General features: G+C 39.2%; 1 protein-coding gene across 1 annotated transcript; it reads left to right on the top strand.

Annotated features, from left to right (window-relative positions):
• The first annotated feature begins 6,602 nt into the window (after positions 1 to 6,602).
• Positions 6,603 to 12,261, top strand: LOC307120423 (CD48 antigen-like). The gene is made up of 5 exons (XM_079807452.1): positions 6,603 to 6,857; positions 10,201 to 10,518; positions 10,772 to 11,074; positions 11,167 to 11,310; positions 11,406 to 12,261. The coding sequence occupies exons 1-5, from the start codon at positions 6,818 to 6,820 to the stop codon at positions 11,414 to 11,416; spliced, it is 816 nt and encodes a 271-aa protein (XP_079663578.1). The 5' UTR covers positions 6,603 to 6,817; the 3' UTR covers positions 11,417 to 12,261.
• The last annotated feature ends 3,766 nt before the right edge of the window (positions 12,262 to 16,027 follow it).

The raw sequence follows: 16,027 nt of genomic DNA, 5'->3' as shown, positions 1-16,027 counted from the left end.
TAGCTAACTGAAATTAAGGCGTATAGCTACTTAGCTAACTGAAGTTAAGGCGTATAGCTACTTACAAAAACTAGCTATCTGAAATTAAGGCGTACACAAAATATTTCATGTTTTGTCTGGTCAACTTCATGTCATTTGTAAATATGCATCCTTTCCTGTCATTCAGACCTGCAACACATTTAAAAAAAAGTTGGGATAGGAGCAATTTAGGGCTAGTAATGAGGTAAAATGCTTAAATAATGATGTGATTTGAACAGGTGATTGTAATTATGATTTGGTACAAAAGCAGCATCCAAGAAAGGTCTAATCCTTTAGGAGCAAAGATGGGCCGAGGATCGCCAGTTTGCCAACAAATACGTGAGAAAATTATTGAAATGTTTAAAAACAATGTTCCTCAAAGAAAGATAGGAAGAGATTTGGATATTTCACATTCAACAGTGAATAACATAATTAAAAGATTCAAGGAATCTGGAGGAATTTCAGTGTGTAAAGGACAAGGGCGCAAGCCTAAGCTGAACAACCGTGATCTCCGATCCCTCAGGCGGCACTGCATCAAGAATCGTCATTCATCTATAAGCGATATCACCACATGGGCTCAGGACTACTTTGGCAAACCTTTGTCAAGTACCACAATACGTAGTTACATCCACAAATGCCAGTTAAAACTGTACTGTGCCAAAAGGAAGCCCTATGTTAACAGTGTCCAGAAGCGCCGTCAACTTCTCTGGGCTCGGAGGAATCTGGGATGGACCATCACACAGTGGAAACGTGTACTGTGGTCAGATGAATCAGTATTTCAGGAATTTTTTGGGAGGAATGGACGCTGTGTACTCCGGACCAAAGAAGAAAAGGATCATCCAGACTGTTACCAGCAACAAGTGCAAAAGCCAGGGTCTGTCATGGTATGGGGTTGTGTCAGTGCCCTTGGCAAAGGTAACTTGCACTTCTGTGAAGGCACCATTAATGCTGAAAAGTACATAGAGATTTTGGAGCATAATATGCTGCCTTCAAGAAGACATCTTTTCCAGGGACGTCCATGCATATTTCAACAAGACAATGCAAAACCACATTCTGCACACATTACAAAGTCCTGGCTGCGGAGGAAGAGGGTTCGGGTACTTGACTGGCCTGCCTCAGTCCCGACCTGTCTCCAATAGAGAATGTGTGGCGCATTTTGAAGCGCAAAATGCGACAAGGAAGACCCCGTACTGTTGCCCACCTTAAGACTTGTTTGCAGGAAGAATGGGACAAAATTACACCTGAAACACTTCATCACTTGGTGTCTTCAGTCCCTAAACGTCTTTTAAGTGTTGTGAAAAGGAATGTCAACATTACAAAGTGGTAAATGCTTTACTGTCCCAACTTTTTCTTAAATGTGTTGCAGGTCTGAATGACAGGAAAGGATGCATATTTACAAATGACATGAAGTTGATCAGACAAAACATGAAATATTTTGTGTTCATATTGTCTGCAATGAAATACAAGTCAAAGTAAATTTAGAATTTTTTTTTTTTTTTTTTTGCGTTTTCCATACTGTCCCAACTTTTTCTGATTTGGGGTTGTATATCTGTGCAGCTTTTAGTGGGTAGGAATAAATGGAATGGAAAAAGAAGCAAGGGCGAATGAGTTATTGGGTGTGATGTGATTTGTGTTATTATAACTGCTGCGAAATTGAATTGAGGAAATTGAAATTCACACTTGCACGTTGGCAGGCAGTTTTTTTGCGTGTGCGCTCTGAGACGGAGTGGAACACTGACAAATAGGCCTACACTTTGGACTTAAAGGCCTTTTTAACGCGGCAAGCGGTGGAATCAGCACACAGTTGCCTCTTTCTCTTTAGCTTTGAGCAGTTGAAGCCACTGTTGCCAACACATTTTCAGGGGAAGTTGCTAAAGGCAGATCGAGTTGTTGCTAAATGACCTTGTGACGTCATTGCGCTATGACGTCATTACGTAATCGCAAGGCAAAACTACGCCATTATGTAACGCATAGATATTATTTGAAATGCTAATTTAGATTTGTTTGTAAAATAAATTAAAGCAATGTGTTAGTTAATATGTACGGAGCCCCGCACATGACGTGCAAGAAAAAAAAAAGTAAATTGTGCGCAAAATGTACTCATTTGTTCCCTCGATTTATAAATCGTGTGCACGATTTAGCCTACTAGTTTTTTCCTGCATGTCATATGCAGGGCTCCGTAAATATGCTACCTAAATGATCTTCCACTTTTTACAGCGATTTCCACATTTCCACAGCGATCTTAAGGAATTATGAATGAACCGCTCGGCCTATTGAGCTAGCTTGTACGTGTGTTGTTTGGATTAGATTCACTTTCCAGAAGTTGCTAAAAATTGCCAAATAAATAAATAAAAAATTGCTAGATTTGTTGCTAGGTGCTCTTAGAAAAAAAAGTTGCTAAGGTAGTCAGCAGTTTTGTTGCTAGATGTAGCAACTTTTCAAAGTTGGCAACACTGGTTGAAGCCTTGTTTATACTTTCGCAATTCGCATGACTCTACGCCGCGAACCTGCTTACTGCGTGCGCTCCTCAGTAAAGTGTGCATGACATGCTCTCAGTTGTATAATTCTGTGAAACGACAGAGGGCGACTCTGAGTAATTGTTCTACAAACCATCAAAAAGCAGCGATGAGAGGAAGTAGTTTGCCGAATAATTTGTCAAACACTCGTCTCATGAGAAGTTTGTGAATAAATGGATTTCTTCACATATAAACTGATTAGGTTGTGGGTCATTTTGAGGACACATGTGAAAAAGTTTTTAAGTACACTTCTTAAACCCTAACCAAATAATTAAGTTAAACCCAGTAAACTTGAAATTGTGACTTGTGACATTAGAACAAAACATATTAATGAATAGGCCCAGATAGATTTCAGCCTAATAGGGATATCTGCACTGAATCGCAAATTTCACATGTATTTTGTGTATTTTCAAAATACTGTATTTGTATTTAAATACATTTTTCCACACAGTATTTTGTATTTGTATTTTAAATACATTTCCATGTATTTATGCCCATCTCTGACTGCAATGAAGGTGTATAGCTACTAACAAAAACTAGCTAACTGCGTAAGCCCCTCCTGGAAAAGAGCAATCTAGATCACACCATATTGAGCAACTACAGACCAATCTCAAATCTTCCTTTCATAGGCAAGATCATTGAAAAAGTTGTTTTCAATCAGCTGAACAAATACTTGAGCTCTAACGGATACTTTGACAATTTTCAATCTGGTTTCCGACCGCATCACAGCACAGAGACAGCGCTCATAACGATAATAAATGATATTCGCCTCAATACTGATACAGGCAAAACATCAATTCTGGTGCTACTCGACCTCAGTGCTGCATTCAACACTGTTGACCACAACATACTTCTTGACAGGCTGGAAAACTGGGTCGGGCTTTCTGGAATGGTCCTCAAATGGTTCAGGTCGTACTTAGAAGGGAGAGGTTATTATGTGAGTATAGGTGACCATAAGTCTGGACGAGGACGATCCGTTTAGATCTGCTCTGACGGATAGATCTGTAGAGCCTTGGTGGTGAGAGAGGAAGGACCGTGTAGATCCGCTCTGACGGTCAAACAAAGTGTTGATGGGAATATTCCGTTTTTGACAGTTAATATTTGACAAAAATTGATAAAGAGACCCCTGTGATGTTAAATTATAACAGCTGGGGGCTCGTCCGGGATATTCCCAAGAAACACGGGACTGAGAAGTCATCCTCCATCACAGGTAAGTTGTCTTTGTATGATTTCTTGAGGTGTCAGGATTGATTGATTGATCCCATAGGTAGAGATAGCCCTGGTGGTCCAGTCCAGGAAGATTTGTCTGTAAGGGTAATGTTTAAATGCACAGTTACCTGACAAATATTTTTGAGTATCCCTCCGGTGCGAGGAAGACCCGTTTAGATCTGCTCTGATGGGCAAAACATCTAGAGAACGCCCTCCAGTTAGGCCAAGAAGATTTGTCTGATTTGTCTAGAGAACTAGATATTTTATTGTTACCACTGTGAAGCTACTTAGAAGATCTGCATTGTAAAAAGCGCTATATAAATAAAGGTGACTTGACTTACATAATGAACCGTTATGTTTTTATTACCTTAGAATGAGCCGTTTCTATCTACACACACCGCGGGTCCTCTTACAGTGAACTCGCCATTTTGTGCCGCCATGTTTCTACAGTGGCCCTAAACGGACAAACTGCTCTATAGAGCGCTAGTCACTCTCTGCTCTCTCAGACGATGGCATTTTTGTCCTGTGTCGGCCACCGTAGCTTCTCTATGTGCTTCAAAAGGGAGGGGTAATCGGTCGGCGGTTGCTAGGGTTGGGAACCGAGAACCGGTTCTTATGCAGAACCGAAACTGATTTTTGAAAAATACCAGAACCGCGCGAAAGTCCTAAGTTTCGGTTCCGAAAACGGTTCTGGTGCAATGTGTGTGCGAAGCGCTGGAAGCGTATCCTTTAATAGCGAGTGACAGCCAGTGTTGCCAAGTCCGTGGTTTTCCCGCGGAATCTTAAACACTGTTGCCGCGGGCTGTGTTTCATGTCCGCGGGTTGAATCGATTGTGCGGGTTTTGTTGTGAAAACCTGGCAACCCTGGCTCACCTCATCATGAATATTAATTACGTTGCCTGCCGCTTCCAGGAGTGCAACGCAGTTCAGCCTGAAAGCCCTCGCGCTACACATTTATGGTTTTGCGTCAGATATTTTCTCGTTGACCACCAGCATGGCGAAGAGAAAGTCCCAAGTATGGATTAATGGATTAATTTCCAAAGAATTAATGATAATGAAGCAAAATGTAACACATGTGAAAAGTTAATAACATGCAAAGGAGGCTGCACTAGCAATTTGACAAAACATTTGCTACAGCACAGATTGCCACAGGGCTTATACCAGATTTATAGTGAAAGACCTATATATATATATATATTTATATTTGTCAACCGTTGAGTCACCATGGTTTAGGTAAGGGTTTAGGCACAATTACCTTTTGTAATGCTGAATTGCAATTTATTATTTACAAGTTCACTGAATAACTGAATTACTATTAAATTAATATACAACTAATTAATAAATATAACTAATAAATATAATTTATAACTTGGTTTTATTCAGAGACAGAGAGATAAAATGTAATAAGACAATTTCAGAGGTGTTCATTTGAAAAAAAAATGTGTTGCAAGAATGGCTTAATTAATACTGTAATATATGTACAGTACAGGACTTTTTTGACATTGCCAACCTGTAAATTAATTTTAGAGCAAGTAATAAACACAAAATGGATTGTTTGAGTTGTGTTTTGTGCCTTTTTCCTTTACCACTATTTGTTTAATAATTTTAATGGAACCGGAATCGGAACCGGAATCGTTAGGCGGAACCGGAACCAGAACCGGAACCGGAAAATTTCTCACGATTCCCAACCCTAGCGGTTGCAATTCACAAACTCACAACCTCTAGATTCTGCTAAACTTTACACACTGCACCTTTAATAGAGATGGGCACAATAAATGACCAAATGTCCTCTGGTTTGTCGCCCCACTTGTCATGTCTCTATTCTCCACCAGTGAGGCGGCCACACACTTTGAGAAACGCTGCTATATATCCGCAGTCTGTAATCAAATAATCTCTTCTAGCATTTACTAATAACAGTGTATCTAAAAGTGTGAAACAACTACAAACAAAAACACATCCCATTCTGAAACGTCCTGTAAGAGCCGTTCTTGCACAGGTTCTGCTCGATCCTCTTCACTAAAATTCTCTGGGTCTGATTCGGGCTCAAATTGATAAGGCAATATTGACGCCATTGTTTACAACACACCGGAGCACATGCAACTACCCGTAATGGTAAAGGACATGACATTTCTGGACAGTGTGCACTAGAGCCAGCTAACCAATCTGAGCCCATTGTGTATTTCTGAGGGAGGGGCTTCATAGAACCAGGAAATCATCAGACCGGTTTTACGAGAAGGGACACAGCGGTGTAGAATAAAGCTAAATTATGTGAAAAAGAATGTTTTTTTAAATAAAGAAGCATGAACACATGTTTGACCTCTTTAAATTCAGAGAAGACTGAGGTATTACTTACTGGACCAAAACCCTCTACACAGAATCTCTTAGAATATCATTTGCATCTAGAAGGATGTACTGTTCCTTCATCCTCTCCAGTTAAAGACCTGGGTGTTATATTAGACAGCAACTTGTCCTTCACAAACCACATTTCACATGTTTTAAAAACAGCCTTCTTCCTCCTCACATGCATTTCCTGTGAAGCTTTGCTGGTCAAAAACCTTGTAACTCCATTTGAGCTTGATTTTGGTATATTAATAATATAATGGCTTATGCAAATATCTGACCATAAATAAAGCCACAATATCAACTTGGACAACACACTGTTAAATGATTTATAAAATGCAGTGTTTTCTCTATTTCCAGCAGTTTTGGACAAGCATAGTTTAGTATGTAAGCTTCTGGGTGTCTTGGGGGGCCAAAATTGATTTTTCCCATGTCACAATATGCGGTACATCCAGCCCTGTCTGTGTCAGTTCCTTTCTGTTGAAAATTACACCATTGACAGGAAGTTGAGGCGTAGTGGAGCTCAAAGTGAGAAACTGACCATGTTCAGAGTGTGAATTCTTCAGCTAAAAAGGAGCTAGACGGTCACATGATTAACACATACGCAGTTATTTTAACTTATTACAGAGTTTCACTGCACTTTTCTACAGAGCAGCTTCACATCAGCACATCGGTCATTTTATTACTGAACCAGTTTTGAAGAGTTACTCTCCTCATATTTGTGGACTGAAAAGATGTTTCACCCTGTTTTGCTCTGCTTGTGTTTTCTGGTTGGTGAGTTTGAAATGTGTTTTTCTGTCCTCAGTTGTTTCTGTTCTGGTAACATGTGATGAATGACTGGTTCATTTAGTCAGAGAGGATCAACATTCACTGTTACAGGCCCAGCACAGGCCAGTAGATCAAACTTACAGTCAGTAGAGCTGCAGGCATCAGCATTTCCTTGAGTTGAACTTCTGCCGTAAATGTTCTTTCCACTCGTCTTTCTCAATTCTTTCTCAAAAGTGAGTTTTATCCAGTGGTATGAACAGCGTATTCGAGATCAGCGAGCTGTCAGTTCTTACAGTGGTGAACATTTCCATTTCCACATTTAGATTGAATAAGCACTGAAATTATATCAAAATCATTATCCAAAAGTTACAACATTTTCACATGAAGTTAAATAGAAATATCTGTAGTGGATGCTCTGCTTTTGAGCACTTTTCCTGTGGCATGATGTGTTTCAATGTTTCTAAATAGCAGAACTTGTGTTTTCACATGAATAATGATCATTGATGCGCTCTTGACCGATGGCTTAGTAACAGACGGTTTGATGACAGACACTGACGGACTCGTTCTGTGATCTTGAGCGGTTCATTGGCCGGTTTGAGGAGGCTATTTATTCTAAAACAAGGCCAGGATAGGATACTGAATGATTTTAGCAATGTAATGTGACGGCACATAGTCCATATCTCATATTTTCATCTCATCTTGTACCGTTATACTTGATATCACGTGACTGGAAATGATATGCAGATGACGTTAGTAAACTAGGTGTTGTAATCTCCATATATGGCCACTGCTAATTCTCCAGAGCTCACTGAACTCTTCCTCTGATCTAATCTTTTGAATGCATCAGCTGCTCAATTTACACACTTAAAGGGATAGTTCACCTAAAAATGAACATTCTGTCATCATTTACTCACCCTCAAGTATGAGTTTTGTTTTGCTGAACACAAAAGAAGATATTTTGAAGAATGTTTGTAACAAAGCAGAGAGAGCAACCATTGACTACCATAGTATTTTTTCCCCTGTAGTCAAGGGTTGCTCTCTCTGCTTGGTTACAAACATTCTTCAAAATATCTTCTTTTGTGTTCAGCAGAACAAAGAAACTCATACTGGTTTGGAATAACGTGAGGGTGAGTAAATTAATTTTTGGGTGAACTATCCCTTTAATGTCTGCGAGTAAATCAGTGTTTTCTGCTTGAAGTATTTTGTTTGCTGGATCAAGAAGTTTCCGTCTCTTATGTACCATAACTGCAATGAAGCTGAAGTTTGTTCTGTCACTGATCGCATCAGTCCTGTAGCCTCAACACAAATGTCTGAGCCATGAGCTTCATCATTACTTACGTCCACCAACAATGAGTGTATATCTCCCAGGGACTTCAGAATCACACAAACTGTGTCTCGATGGCCTGTCCACCGCTGATCCAAGAGACCGTTTAGCTTCTTGCCCTTGTAATGAACCGCTGTCGTGGCTGTGGCTCTTTCAGCAGATAATGCGCCGCCACAAAGCACAAATGCTTCAGGAATGGTTTGAGGAGCACAACAACGAGTTTGAGGCGTTGACTTGACCTCCAAATTCCCCAGATCTCAATCCAATCGAGCATCTGTGGGATGTGCTGAACAAACAAGTCTGATCCATGGAGGACCCACCTCACAACTTACAGGACTTAAAGGATCTGCTGCTAACATCTTGGTGCCAGATACCACAGCACACCTTCAGGGGTCTAGTGGAGTCCATGCCTCGATGGGTCAGCAAAAGGGGGACCAACACAATATTAGGAAGATGGTCATAATGTTAGGCCTGATCAGTGTTTATTTTATACAATAATACTTGTGATCTGTTGGAAAATATCAAGCCCTTCCATTTCAGAGTCACTGTTATCAGATCTGTTGAAGATGTTGCTGTTCATGTTTGTTAGCCCAGGACATACTTATTGCAACAGACAAACAAACAAACAAACTAACTAACAAACAAACAAACAAACAGACAAACAGTAAAACAAACAAACAAACAAACAAACAGTCAAACAAACAAACAAACATACAGTCAAACAAACAGACAGACAGTCAAACAAACAAACAGACAGTCAAACAAACAAAAAACAAACAGACAATCAAACAAACAAACAAACAGTCAAACAAACAAACAAACAAACAGACAGTTAAACAAACAAACAAACAGACAAACAATCAAACAAACAGACAGTCAAACAAACAGACAGACAGACAGTCAAACAAACAAACAAGCAGACAAATAAACAAACAAAAAACAGTCAAACAAACAAACAGTCAAACAAACAAACAAACAAACAAACAGTCAAACAAACAAACAAACAAACAAACAGTCAAACAAACAAAAAACAGTCAAACAAACAAACAGACAGTCAAACAAACAAACAGACAAACAATCAAACAGTCAAACAAACAGACAGTCAAACAAACAAACAGACAGTCAAACAAACAAACAGACAGACAGTCAAACAAACAAACAGTCAAAGAAACAAACAGACAGTCAAACAAACAAACAAACAAACAAACAAGCAAGCAAGCAGACAAACAATCAAACAAACAAACAAACAGTTAAACAAACAAGCAAACAGACAGTCAAACAAACAGACAGACAGTCAAACAAACAGACAAACAGACAGCCAAACAAACAAACAAACAAACAATCAAACAAAGAGACAGTCAAACAAAAAGACAAACAAACAGACAGTCAAACAGACAATCAAACAAACAAACAAACAAACACAGTCAAACAAACAAACAAACACAGTCAAACAAACAGACAAACAGTGATGTCACACATTAGCTCTGTTATTGTAGCTGACGCTAGTTTCTCTTCACTTCACTAAACCTGCTCTCAGTTCAGCGCGTCTGTCATTTTATCACTGAACCAGTTTTGAGTTTGTCTTTTCATATTAATAATTACAATAAATGTGTTTTTATGGCTTCAATTGCTTCTGTAATAAATGACTGATTAAAATGATTGACAGAGATTTAACATTCACAGTTATTCTCATATAGAAATAATTCATCTGTGATTTTACTGTCAGATCAAGTTTGAATTCAGGTCTATATTCAGTTATTATGGATAGATTCAATAAAATGAAGTAAATATGAAGCTCAAATACTCAACAGCATTAGTTTTAGTGTGACATTAAACATTAAAGTGTCTTTTTATTTAATTATTGTTCCATATATAAATCTATTTCTCTTTTCATTCATCATCTTTTGTCTTTGTACTGCAGAATATTATTCACTTCACATTTAAATGAATAAAAGTATTTTAGTGAAGCTTCATCAAACCAACATCAAGAGATTTTAAAGCTTTAATCTGTGAAAAACTCTTCAGGTTCTGCAGGAGGGATTGATGTTGAAGTGAAGGAGGGAGATTCAGTCACTCTAGAGTCTCGTCGCACTGAACTGAAGTATTATGATCTGATTCAGTGGAGCTTTGGATATGAACACACTGTAATCGCTAAAATCAATAAACGGGCCGACAGCGTCACAGTATATGATGATGTTCCTGATGGAAGATTCAGAGACAGACTGAAGCTGGACAATCAAACTGGATCTCTGACCATCACAAACATCACAATCAAACATGCTGGAGATTATGACCTACAGATCAACCGTTTTTGGTCTTCTTTTATCCGTCTCTCTGTCTACGGTGAGTTAAATATCAGTTTCACATGTTTTATTTATTACAGCGAGATCTAAAGAATTATCTTATCATGAATAATGAGTTAAAATGACTAATTCTCTTACTCTTTTACATTAACAGCAGGTTTATATTGAACTTTCTATCAAATTGTTTTAAATGTTCTACTTTTGATCATCTTGGTTCCTCTCGATGTTTCTTCCTCGTCTGCTTGAATATCTTCATTCATCCTCATTTCTCTTTATTCTCTGATGTTTTCCAGCTCGTCTGCCTGTTCCTGTCATCAGCAGGAACTCTTCTCAATGTTCTTCATCATCATCATCATCATCATCCTCATATTGTTCATTGGTGTGTTCAGTGGTGAATGTGAGTCATGTGACTCTCTCCTGGTACAAAGGAAACAGTTCATTGTCCAACATCAGTGTGTCTGATCTCAGCATCAGTCTCTCTCTACCTCTGGAGGTGGAATATCAGGATAAAAACACCTACAGCTGTGTGCTGAACAATCCCATCAGCCACCAGACTCAACATCTGGACATCACTCAACTCTGCCACACATGTTCAGGTACGGCAGCAACGCTGATATTAGTTGATGTCAGCGCTGATATTAGCGTTTATTGACTGAGCGGATCTCAGTTTGATGTTTTTATTCCTCAGGCTCTGTCCACTGTTGTGGTCCCACTGAAGCTGTGATCCGATTGGTCCTCGCTGCTCTGGTGGGCGTGGCTACTGTCATGATTGTGGTTTATGACATCAGATCCAGAAGAGCTGAACGAGATCAAGCTCATATTCACACATCAGGTACATGATTGATGATGTCATTTCTCACAAACTCTGCATATATTAATATCTGTGAGATTTATTAATTCATGGCTTCATATGTTCATCTTTTTCAGGAAGTGCTTGAATCTAAAGCAGAACGCTGAACTTTAAAGATTCTTCAAGTGTGTTTTTGTCATAATAAATACTGATGATTATTTGAGCTTCTGCTCTCTTGTCAGATTTTTATATTTCTCTCTGATACAACAATGATATAAAATAATAAAGAGTCACACAGATCTGACTTTAATACTGCTGACAGATCTAAAGGTTTTCAACAACAACCTGTGTTTTATTTGAAGAAAGCAACCATACATTGGTGTTGTTTTATTTTCTGTGTTTTATATTAATTGCATTAGTTATTCATGTATTCAAATGATTATGATTCTATTTCCTCCACTTATCATTTAATAATGTGATTATTATTGTTCATTTGATGTGTTATATGACTTATTTCCCTCATTTGCTTGCTCTTGTTGTTGAATCTTATGATTGTGTGTTTGAAGGGATGTTTGTCTTCACGAGTAGGAGATCACAGAATGTCTCAAGGTTTTTATCGTCACAGGACGATGTTGTGAAGCAGTAATTCTCCATTGTTTTTCTCTTGGTATAATAACACTTGTTGGAAATGTACTGGTCAGATGAAGCCAGAGCATTGAGTGGTGTAACATCTGGACGGACTCGAAGCATTGAAACATATGCAACTAAGATTATTCAACAAACTCTGCTCTTTTATGATCATCACTTCGTCTCCTGCTTTCTCAGTCCAACTCTCCGGCTGATAGACTTATATCTTCTGGCAAGGATATTTGATATTTCTGATATTTCCGACGTGGAGATCCATCAGAACTAACATTTTGGCTCGATCTAACATGCTGTCCATTTGCCAAATGTATTTGCTTGCCTTTATCAATAAAGTTTTCTCGCTCTGAGGTTCAAGAGTCTCTCCATGTTTTATTATTTATGATGTCGAGCGCCTCCTGGAGGAATAATTCCTATATATTTAAACAATTTCAGCAGCGGCCACATATAAAGTGGCATAATCCACAATAATAAACAAACTACATCTTTAACCTGAGAAAATACTGATTTGGGACTCATTATAATATACTCTGAGATCACAGTGAAATACATAAACTCAACATATCGCTGCTCCATTTCCTCCATCAGGCGATGATAAAGTCTTTAACCCTTTAAGACCTAAGGGTATTTTTACAATTAATTTTCCGCCTGGTGTTATTTACTAAAAAAGCTTGTAAAACATCAACCCTGTTGTGCACAGACAATTGACACACATCTTTTTTTTCAAGACAAGCTGCACTGTCAGTATATTTGTGTTGCATTGATGTCACCTGAATGTAAAATAAGTTATGGGACCATAAAGACAAATGAAAACATAAAACGGAAATTGAATCACTCAAATATTTATTGAAAACACACACAAATAAATAAAAGCTAAGCATATTTCCTCTGGAAAACAGTTTGTTCAAGTCTTTGGAGTCCTGGAACTCAGGAATAAACATGATAACTTATACAGAACCAAAACTATTTACATTTTTCCAAAAAAAGTCCAGGCGCTTTTGGCCTCTTTGGATTTTGGATATTTACTGGTGCCAAGCCTCAAAACAGTTCCTATCAGGAACTTCTCCTCAAACTTTCTCCTCAAACTTTCTCCACAAAACTACTAAAAACTGCAGCGCGTCTCTCTCTCTCTCTCTCTCCTCAACACTAGCCGTGCGTCGCTCTCTCTCCACAATAATAGAGCTGTGGTTCATGCGTAATGACGCACACCAACGTGGATGACGGATCAGCCTGTCATTGGTCAAACCCTCATCCAAAATGGCAGCTAGCATCGCGCTAGCGGCAAAAATGACGGAAAATTTATAAATTATGGACATCAAGTGGATAAATTTTGGATGTAAGCGTTTTGATTTATTGCTGAACAACTCCAAAAAGATGCACATGTTCCAGGCTGGATAGAAAACCTTCTGTAAAGGCTACAAAGACACCAAAGACACCCCCGTGATGGCTAGCTCGTTAGCTTTCTGCTGGAAAAAACGGTAAGAAAATCGATAAAAGTTTCATGAAGTAATATAGATATTTATCGGAGGTGCCGTGTGACGTCGTGGGCGATGCCGTAGGGCTCTGAGGGTTAAGGCCCCGTCCACACAGAAACGCGTTTCGCTGTATACGTTAAAATTTTGTACCGTATCAGCGTTTCGTCCACACGGATCTGGCTTTTTGGGAGCATGAAACCAATATATCTTTTGAAACCGGGTCCCAGAGTGGATAAATCTGAAAATGAAACTCTTGTGTTTTCATGTGTAAAGCCAATCCGTATATTTTGTGAAACGGTGATGTCATCACACCACGTCCTGCGCAGGAAAGACCTGAAGGGATACAGCTACGGGCACTGGGCATGCGCACATCAATACTGTGTCATTTAATTACTGTATTTGCATTATTGTAAGGTTATGTTTAGGGTTGGGGTAGGTGTAGGCCAGTGGTCACCAACCTTTTCAAGCCATAGATCCCTGACCTCAGCCTTGATGAAAGGCAAGATCTACCTATAGATTTTTCATGGCCCAGTTTTTTTTTATTTACGAGACTTTTTTTTCTTTGTTTAAGCAAATTTATTTGTTGTTTATTTGCTCTATAACAGGCCAAACTAGCCTTAAAACAATTGCCATTTGAAATGTGAGGCAACCACTGCCTTTTAATCACGATCCAAACAAAGATACACACATGTAGCATGAGCAGAGTTTTTTTATTTGATTTAGATTGCATAATTTCAAGACTTAGAGCAAATACAGAATGGTCTGACTTTAGCTTTGTGAAATTGTTACGTAGGACACACCTGCACAAAACAAAAGCAGGTGGACTGAATAAAAATGCTAATTCACTCTCTGACAGCAGGTGGTGCTTATGGAAAAGAAGCGTTTCTTTGGGGACCGCTGTAAAAATGCCATCGAAACTATTCTGAAGACAGTTTCGTTCAGAGATGCATTCATGTAACCCCCCTCCCCTGCCCAATTCAATATTTATATTTTTCTTCCTATATTTCAAGCACCCCGAACAGTTATCTTGCTGGGACTATTTATACCTGGTCCACTTCATGTGTTTTTACAGATCTGATTTATCAGAACGATTCCATTTACACTTGGGCAAATAAATGTGTCTCCGCAAAACGGATATAAATCTGATCTTCAATTCCCACGCTATATGATTTTTAATGAAGTTCACGTCATCAAAATCAACAAATATGAGCTGCATTTTATTGAAAATGCAAAGACCACAAAAGGAGAGAGAGAGAGAGTGTGGCGTTAGCACTGATCATTTAGTTTCTTTACTTTTAATGATGATGATTGTGTATTGAGCGTCTGCAACTTTTACTTTCATTTGTGGCAGTTTGCTTTAGAGATATTCAGCTGCTCATCTGCGGCGATGCGTACTGCAGTAGCGCCGTCATATCTAACTATAACATCGGTCAATTTGTGTAGTGCGAATTTTGAGGTTGCAGAGAATACATTTTGGGAGCATAAGGAGCGATTTCGTGCCTTGATTATGTGTTTGTAACGCTTTACACAGAGAGGCCGGATAGCTGGCCTGAATGGTTGTAGCCAAGTGTAAGCAAAACTCATGTATCTGATATTTCTCAGGGGTTTATTATCAGCATCGTCGATCCCACACACACATGGGGCAGTTTGCAAAACACTCCACTAACAACTGCGTTACTGAACAGAAAATAAACAGTGCAAAGAGCAACAGAAATATTCCACGTATGCTGGGAAATCTTGGGTCCTGCCATCCATGTGGATGTTACTCTGACACACACCACCTACCTAAGCATTGTTGAGACCATGTCCAGCCTTTCCGGGGTCTAGTGGAGTCCATGCCTCGACGGGTCAGGGCTGTTTTGGTAGCAAAAACGGGACCAACACAATGTTAGGAAGGTGGTCATTATGTTATGCCTGTTTGGTGTATATGTATATATGAACTCTGAATGACTTTAACGCATGAATAGCATCTTAACGTAGTGGTTTTCTTTCTCCTGAAGGGAGGCGATGGGTGTTGTGCTTCACAAGGACTCTAAATGGTATCAGCAGTGGAAGGAGTTCAAGGACAACAATGCTGTCTTCAACAGTGAGTGGAGCTGCAGTGCGGCGTCTGTCCAGCAGGTGGCGCTGACGGACGGACGGACGGACGGACGGATGGATGGATGGATAGATAGATAGATAGATAGATAGATAGATAGATAGATAGATGGATGGATGGATGGATGGATGGATGGATGGATGGACGGACGGACGGACGGACGGACGGACGGACGGACGGACGGACGGACGGACGGACGGACAGACAGACAGACAGACAGACAGACAGACAGACAGACAGACAGACAGACAGATAGATAGATAGATAGATAGATAGATAGATAGATAGATGGATGGATGGATGGATGGATGGATGGATGGATGGATGGATGGATTGAGGAACAGATAGATAGATAGATAGATAGATAGATAGATAGATAGATAGATAGATAGATAGATAGATAGATAGATAGATAGATAGATAGATAGATAAATAGATAGATAGATAGATAGATAGATAGATAGATAGATAGATAGATAGATAGATAGATAGATAGATAGATAGATAGATAGATAGATAGATAGACGGATATATGGATGGATGG

This window comes from Gobio gobio, assembly GCF_949357685.1.
Source record: "Gobio gobio genome assembly, chromosome: 24".
Taxonomy (NCBI): Eukaryota; Metazoa; Chordata; class Actinopteri; order Cypriniformes; family Gobionidae; genus Gobio; species Gobio gobio.
This window is presented reverse-complemented; position numbering and strand designations above follow the sequence as displayed.

What these genes read in the sequence shown, in the direction of transcription:
- LOC307120423 (XM_079807452.1), top strand. Translation starts at nt 6,818, where the DNA reads ATGTTTCACCCTGTTTTGCTCTGCTTGTGTTTTCTGGTTG. An exon ending in TATCCGTCTCTCTGTCTACG is followed by an intron (nt 10,519 to 10,771) that starts GTGAGTTAAATA and finishes GATGTTTTCCAG; the next exon opens with CTCGTCTGCCTGTTCCTGTC. An exon ending in ACTCTGCCACACATGTTCAG is followed by an intron (nt 11,075 to 11,166) that starts GTACGGCAGCAA and finishes TTTATTCCTCAG; the next exon opens with GCTCTGTCCACTGTTGTGGT.